This window comes from Haliaeetus albicilla, chromosome 4 (genome assembly GCF_947461875.1).
Source record: "Haliaeetus albicilla chromosome 4, bHalAlb1.1, whole genome shotgun sequence".
NCBI classification, from domain to species: Eukaryota; Metazoa; Chordata; class Aves; order Accipitriformes; family Accipitridae; genus Haliaeetus; species Haliaeetus albicilla.
In genome coordinates this window covers 25,795,722-25,802,984 of record NC_091486.1, presented here as the reverse complement: position 1 = coordinate 25,802,984, position 7,263 = coordinate 25,795,722, and the positions used below count along the sequence as shown (strand labels likewise).

Genomic DNA, 7,263 nt, shown 5'->3' with positions numbered 1-7,263 from the left:
CTTACTGCTGTGTTCTTTCATGCTCAAAATAAACCTGTATATGCAGCTCATACCATAAACCAGAGTTGTTGGTTTGACCCTCAGCAAAGAGTTCCCTGTGCTATATTTGCAAGTGATAACATACTCATTCAGTTCTGCATGGGAAGCCAGATGCCCAAGCAAGCCTGGGTTCTTGCCTAAGCTTGGTTTTCAAAGAGGTGTGATTTTCTGTTATCACTTACCTGTCCAAAGGGTATAAAATCTCTGCATTCACATATACCGCTTAGGAACAGTAATTTTACAACTTTTTTCTCCTTGGAAGCCTTCCAAATCAATATTTTTGTTCTGTTTCAGGCAAAATGGGAACACATAAAAAAAATTATTTTGTTCATATCCTTTCGTAGCCTGCGGCCCTTTGAGCAATAGTCAGTAGGCAAAAATTAATATGTGACTGAAATAGAATGGTCTTTCTGTGGTTTCTAATGATGTTTGAGGGAAAATAAGGCCAGGAAATAGTATTTTCATAATTTGTGATAAATGATATGGTGGTGCGTATCTACTGAGGCAAGTCTGGAATATTTTGTTCTGGTTGCATAAGAACTGCAGCTTGTGCTCTTACCTCTATCTGCCTACCCTAAAACCTGTTTCCAACTGCTAGGCATCAAATTGCACATGTGTGAGACATAACTCTTGGGATTAATGTTAAATGAGTGAATCTTAGACCTTATCTATCATTTATTTGTCTCATGTGTGCACCCATGTATATCACAGGCATTTTTATTTAATTATTCAGGAATTGGCACATGACTTGCATTAGCTCCTTCCTCTGGGTATCTTGCTGACAGAACCGTGCAAAGGAGCAATATCTAATCCTCATACAGCTAAAACTGTTCGTGAAGAAGAAAGATCCTATTAAACTGGCCCTGTCATGTAAGTAGAAATTACACTTAATACTAAGTACCAGTTCTTAAGACAGAATATAGTTGTGTTCTTACCAGCAAATTGATTCAGACTGCCATAAAAGAGTTGTAAGGTTTCATCTTAATTTGCAAGTAAATCTCTATATATTCAGGCTGTGTCATTTTGATGGATACAGAACTGTGCACTGCTACAAGGCCGGCACATGTATTTATTTATTCAGGAAAATATATGGCATGAAAACATTCATTATAAAAGACTTAGTGTGCTCTAACGGCCTGATCCAGCACCACCGAAATCAATGAGAATCTTTCTTCCCATGTTGGTAGCGCAGGAGCATGCCAGCAGTGTGGAAAACGTTCCTCTGGCCTGAAGTGCCTAGCACAAATGTCAAAATCATTAGGAAAATAAAAGGCTGACAAACCAGCAACCCCATAGACATGTGACAAATCTGGAGGCAACTAAAAACACAGCTGTTTTCTAAAGTTCGTGTGTGAACCATATGCTCTTAGAAAGATGGGTTCTTCTGGCTACATGTCTATGCTTATTTGTTGTTTAAAAAAACCAAGGAGTACTAACAGGAGACTTGGTAAAAATGTACCTTAAAAACAGCTGAAAAGGGTTGGTTAGTAATTGACTTGCCTTTAATATTCAGCTTGCAAAACAAATTTGATTTACTTCAATTTTCATAGATTTTACCAGATTTTTGCTTTATTCTGCTTTGAAAAGCATCTTCTCAAAAACAGGTGGCAGAAATATTATTGTCTATTTTTTAATGAATGATCAGCCTGCAGTATAAACTACTTGTTTGGTGTCACTACTTTAATAAGGAACTGCAAACCACATATTTTGGTTGCAACTAGTTTCACATGAGTACTTTGGTCCTGAGAATTTTTCAGTGTAACCCATGAAGTGAATAAGCCAGTGGGATGTGAACCGTATACACCATATACAGAACAAAAATGTCCCTGTGTGCATGCACAACTGCGAGCCTCTAGCTTTATTGTACTTTCCAGGTACAGTCGGAATAGGATGTGTGACCAAACACTTCTGCCTTGGGACGTCCCCTCCCTCAGATGCTCACTGCAGGGAACCTGTCTCCTTGCCAAGGAGGCCTCCTGCTCCCGCTCAGCCACGGGCCTGCTGCCACAGCATCATCCCAACGTGCCTGCCCAGCTTTTGGGAGCATGCCATTTCCCAGGGCTCCCACCAACCTCTGCTGAAGCTGCCATCGGCGGTGGCTTCCCAGTGTCTCGGCAGAAGAGAAGTCTTCATAAGAAAGCCTGTAAGCAGAGGGGCACCTTGGGGAATGGAAGGTATTACAGAGAATAAGTACCCCCTACATTGCGGACTTTCTGACTTGAGCCATCCATCTTCATCTTCCCTCTGTGTTTCTTTTGCCCAGCAAGCATCCAACAAAGACCAACAGCTGTTAGTGTCTGGGGCTGGCTTCCAGACAGGGACCCAGTGTTCACAGGTCCCCTGAGATCCATCTCCCCTGGCGCTACAATTTGTTCTTCACCCCAAAGTCCAACAGCCAGCAAAGAGACAGTCGTCCAAAATTGTTTTGTGCCACAAATAAATAAAACCACCTTCTCGTAAATCTGGATGTCAGTCCTCTCCACATTGAGGAGACATGCTTTCCCAGTCACAGGTGGGAAAGAGTCTAAACTCGGCTCCTTTGTCCACTTTGATACTGTTATTTTATCTCTGGGAAAGATGAAATCGGGAGAAGTGAGGATCACCGGTGAATTTTGCACTTGTACGGGGTAATCAGTTGTTGTCACTCTTTTTGAACACGGAATCCTCTTGGTCTTTTGCTGGCAGAGGTCTGTGGTCAAACCCAAGCATCTTTCTGCACTTTAACAGCTCTTGAGGTTTTGCATGTGGTAAGATTGTTGCAAAGTGATTTAATATGGTGCATTTCTTTAACCATGAGATACAGTCAAGCCTGGGAGAGCTGGATGATCCGAAAGTCTGGTCCTAGATGCTGTAAGAGGCTTTATATTATCTTGTCCTTGCCCAGGCACATGCGAGAGGTGCTGGGAGCCAGCGGAGCGGCTGCTGGCCGGTCTCAGGCAGCCCAGAGCCTCTGCAAGAAAAATCTCAGCACCTCTGCAGCTGGAATAGGAAGAGGTGCTCCTCCTAAGATTTTATTTCTTTTAAAACCTTCCCTCACAGTTACTACACAGATTTTGGACTACATCAGCGGCATCGGGAAAAGGAATGGGAACGAATGAGGAATAATAAACACAAGCATAAACAGCCTCTTTTTTTTGCAGCAATTTTGCGAAGGGTAGGGCAGAAGACAAGGGCACTTTTTTTCAAAAGAGGATCTTGGACTCATACTGGTAGCCGTGACCATCCCTGCCCCTTCCCGCGAGAGGAAGTTTTCCCTGCTCTCCTCTGCTCTGCCTTCTCGGGGTTTCTGCCCCTCTTCTGCATGAACGTTGCCTGAGCCTGCGGATCTCTCTTTTTAAATGCAAAACGAAGAAGGGGTCGGGAGCTTGAGGCAGCCCCGCCGTACACCCACCGCCCCGCGGATCGCGGGGAGCTGGCGGAGCCGCTCTCTGCTCTGCCCGGGGGGAGCGGCAGTCCCCGTTAGCTCCCAGCTGCGCCAGCCGGCTGCCTCGGCCCGGCCCGGCACTGAGCAGCCAGCAGCGTTTCGGGCTGGCACCCTTCCCTGAATCCTTATAAATAAAACTGGAAGTAAGTTGCAATAGAAAAATCAGCGGAGCTGCATCGCCGCGGCCCCCCGTGCAAGGACACCCGGGCTGCCCCGCCGGCCGCACCTTCCAGCCGAGCCCCGACGTCCCCGGCAGACCCCTCCGTGGGGGGCGGCGGGGCCTCACGCGGGGCCGCCCGGGGCACCCGTGGGCGCGGCGGCGGGGGCGGCCAGCGCCTCCCGCTCCCGCTTCTTCTGCTTCATGCGGCGGTTCTGGAACCAGACCTTCACCTGGGCGTCGCGGAGGCGCAGCGAGCGGGCCACCTCGAGGCGGCGGGCCCGCGACAGGTACCGGCTGAAATGAAACTCCTTCTCCAGCTCCGTGAGCTGCCGGGTGCTGAAGCTGCTGCGTGCGGGGCAGGCGGGAGGCTGCCCCCCGCACGGCGCCGCGCCGCCTGCAACGCCGAAAAAACACCGCGCTTCAGCGGGGGCAGGGGAAGGGAGCGGGGCCGGGGCCGGGGCCGGGGCCGGGGCCGGGGCAGAGGGGAGCCGGGATGGGAGCAGCCCCCGCCCGCGCCCTGCCGCCCCACTCACTTCTCCCGGGCGGGCTCCGCTTCGCTCGCATCCACTCGAAGGTGCGGGGCGCCGCCGGGGCCGCCGCCGGGGCCGGGGAGCCGGGCCCGGGGGCGGCCCCGGGACACGGCGAGAGGCGCCGCGGCCCCCCGCCGCCCGCGCCGGGGCAGGGGCGGCCGGGCTCCGCCGGCGGCGGCGGCGGCGGCGGCGGGCGGCCGCTCCCGGGGAAAATGGACGTGGCGTAGCCCGGCGGCCCGGCTCCGCGGGACGGCCGGTAGCCGGGGCCCGGTGCCGCGGGGGGGCCGGCCGCGTACCCCGCCGCCCCCGCGCAGGCAGGCGGCGGGGGGGGCGCGGCGCTGGCCGCGGTGCCCAGCGCCAGGAAGGCGCCGTCCCCCCGCCGGGGGTAGGGGGGCTGCGGGGCCCCGCGGCACAGCCCCGACGGGAAGGCGAGGGGAAAGTACCCCAGGTCCATGGCCCGCGGGGCAGCGCCGCTCCCCGCGCCCCGCCGGGGCAATATTGCCCTAATATAGGGTCGGGAGCGGGGCGGCACGTCCCGCCCCGCGGCCAATGGGAGCCAGCGGGGGGAGCCCGCACCGGGGGTCCCGGGCGCCGCCGGCTCCCCTTCCCACGCCCGGCCGCCCGGGGCCGGCGCGGGGCTGCGGGTGGGCAGTCCCCCCGAGCCCTCCCGGGCCCTCCCCCGGGGCAGGCCGCTCGCCCCGGACTCGCCGGAGCCGCCGCGCACCTCGGGGCCGCTTGCCGGGACTTTGGAGGGTGGGTGAGCCGGCGCTTTCCTGCTACCCGAGCTGCCGCCCCCGGGCAGCTCTGCCCCCTCCCCTTGCCCTGCTGTCGGCCAGGCCCCCGGAGGCTCCCACGGGAGCCCACGCATCCCGGGGGAGCAGGCGGGGGCGCGGCGGGCTGGGCAGGCACCCCCAGGCTCTCCGCCTGTCCCGCGGAGGGGGGTTGCTGCACCTCGCGGCGCTTAATGGTCTCGCTCCATCAGATAAGTGCTCTGCAGCCTCTCGAAAGTGAATCCCCGGGCTCACCCCGTTAATGGGCTTTCATTTTTCCCTTGGCGATTCGGCATTGTTTACTGAGCGTTTGCAGCTGGCAGAGAGCGCAGCAAGTTGCACTGCCCAGCCAAACCCTCCAACTCTCTCTCTTGGTTTTCATTCCCCCGGAACGGCAGTGAACAGGAACAAGCGTGGAGGATATGAAGCCTGGACTCCAAAAGTGATCGTCTTTCCCTAAATGTCTCCAAAAGTGACGCTTCACCGTTCCTAGCTACCCATATGCTTGATTTGGATGATGATGGGTTTCATCCAACTCGTCGGCTGATAACCATGTGTCAACGCAGTTCAGAACAGCAAAAGCACACGCTGGGCAGAGCACACTTGGACTTTGGTGCCTTGGTACTGGACAGACAAGGAACACAAAGAAGGGCTTTGAATTTCATGCTGCTTTGAATTAGACGTGTAGCCTTCTAAGTCTTAGGAGGTGGATGTGGACTCAGCTAGGAAATGCAAGGGTGGTACCTTATCAAAAATTATTTTATTTCTAAATAAAAGCATGCAACTGAAAGGCCTTCATCCATCATACAGTGCCTTCCACTCAACAGCCTGAAGAACTCTACAAGCTCTTGGCCAAACTGCTGCTCCCTGTGGTCAGGAAGAGGCCACAAATTTTGCAAGGACCAGACATGGTGCAAGCCATGCAAGGGCAACCAGGATCCCCAGAGAAGGAAAAATTCCACTGGGTCTTTTGCGGATTTCAGAGGGCTGGGCTGGTGGCAGGGAAGGGACACTGTGGGGAGACACAACCAGACCATTTCACTGACTCAGCCTCAACTTTCTCCCATGGAGACTTGTGCTGGGCAGCTCCAGCTGCCACGCTGTTATGCCCAGCTGATGGTTCAGAGCAGGCCTGATTTTCTTTCCTGCAGAGGCCCCGAGAGGACACATCCCTGGGACAGGCAGACACAAGCCTGCAAGGACACGGGAGCACTTCCCTACATATGGCCTCTGACCAGCGACGTGGCCTTCTATCAGCCCCCATTTTTCCCCAGCTCATCCAGCCCATCTGCTATAAAGCAACTGTTACAGAGCAAAGGCTGGCTATACAGATTACTGTTTTAATGTGCTTGGGACTCAGAGCCTACAGACAGAGCAGTCACTGTAAGCCCAGAGTCCTGAAGTTAGGTGGTCTCCAGACGCAGACTTGTTCACTGTTCGGGGCTGTGCTACCCTACTGTGCTAGTAATGGGGTATCACCTACGTTTCCATCTGCAGAGGATGCAGGTATAGATTAAAATAACAGTTTAAATCAAATATACCTTGTCAGGAAACCTACGTTTTGGGGGAGGGGTTAAATTCTGGAATATACTAACTTGCTCAGCACACCCATGGCAATCAGAGTGGTTTGGAAAATGTCTTCTTCTGACAAAACAGAAGCCCAGGAACACCAGGCTTTCTCTTTAGTAGAGAAAGGCTGTCCACGCAGGAGAGCATCTGTGCTCTTCAGTCTCCCCTGCTGTAAAAACTCCTCCCCACAGTGAAGCAAACAGCACTAGCTCCAGAGGAGGGCTGCTGCTTTACTTGAGTCTTCTGTTTGCAGAACGCAACTGGTTTAATTACACCTAAAGCTGTGTTTTACATGCTAGAAGAGCTGTCCGCGCTCACACCAACATATGATCTCTCCATACACCCAGCTGGATTCTGTTACCGAGTTTCTCGTTCGTTACCTGTTTGTTTTTGCAGGACTGTTCAAGGATGAGGAAAGCAGAAATCAGTGGCTAAATGCAGGCAAAGCATCTCTTGTTGCTGCTCTGGCTTTTGAGGGGGATGCAATTTTCTACGCTCCTGAATTTCACAGTGTTCAGACTTAAATTGCTAAGTCCCAGTGATAGGAAGTTGAGCGACTGCAGCTGGTTTTTTGCAAGAGGTCTATTGGGAAAGAGTCCCTGGAAGTCAAAGGAGGAAGAAGAAAAGCGGGTTAAAAAGAAGAGTGGGAGGAACATGATGCTGTCAAAGGCAATTTGAGAATGGCTGGGAGGTTTAGGCACGTCTGTGCAAGAAGTGCAGTGATGGCACAAGCCAGGGGAGATGCTGGAGCCGAAACATCCGTGAGAACAA

The 7,263-nt window shown here is 53.3% G+C and overlaps 1 protein-coding gene and 1 long non-coding RNA gene across 2 annotated transcripts; one reads left to right on the top strand and one right to left on the bottom strand.

Annotated features, from left to right (window-relative positions):
* Positions 1 to 1,523: 1,523 nt before the first annotated feature.
* On the bottom strand, positions 1,524 to 4,805 carry HOXD1 (homeobox D1). The gene is made up of 2 exons (XM_069781508.1): positions 4,157 to 4,805; positions 1,524 to 4,017 (listed from the first exon to the last, which is right to left on the bottom strand). Exons 1-2 carry the CDS (start codon positions 4,605 to 4,607, stop codon positions 3,746 to 3,748), a joined length of 723 nt encoding a protein of 240 aa, XP_069637609.1. The 5' UTR covers positions 4,608 to 4,805; the 3' UTR covers positions 1,524 to 3,745.
* Positions 3,843 to 5,713, top strand: LOC138685111 (uncharacterized). The gene is made up of 2 exons (XR_011324339.1): positions 3,843 to 3,910; positions 5,322 to 5,713. It is a non-coding gene; the product is annotated as an uncharacterized lncRNA (long non-coding RNA).
* The last annotated feature ends 1,550 nt before the right edge of the window (positions 5,714 to 7,263 follow it).

Excerpts from the sequence above, each read along its gene's own strand:
- HOXD1 (XM_069781508.1), bottom strand. The coding sequence starts at position 4,607 with ATGGACCTGGGGTACTTTCCCCTCGCCTTCCCGTCGGGGCTGTGCCGC. Across the intron at positions 4,018-4,156 it reads GCGGAGCCCGCCCGGGAGAA|GCGGCGCGGCGCCGTGCGGG; the intron begins GTGAGTGGGGCG and ends TCGGCGTTGCAG.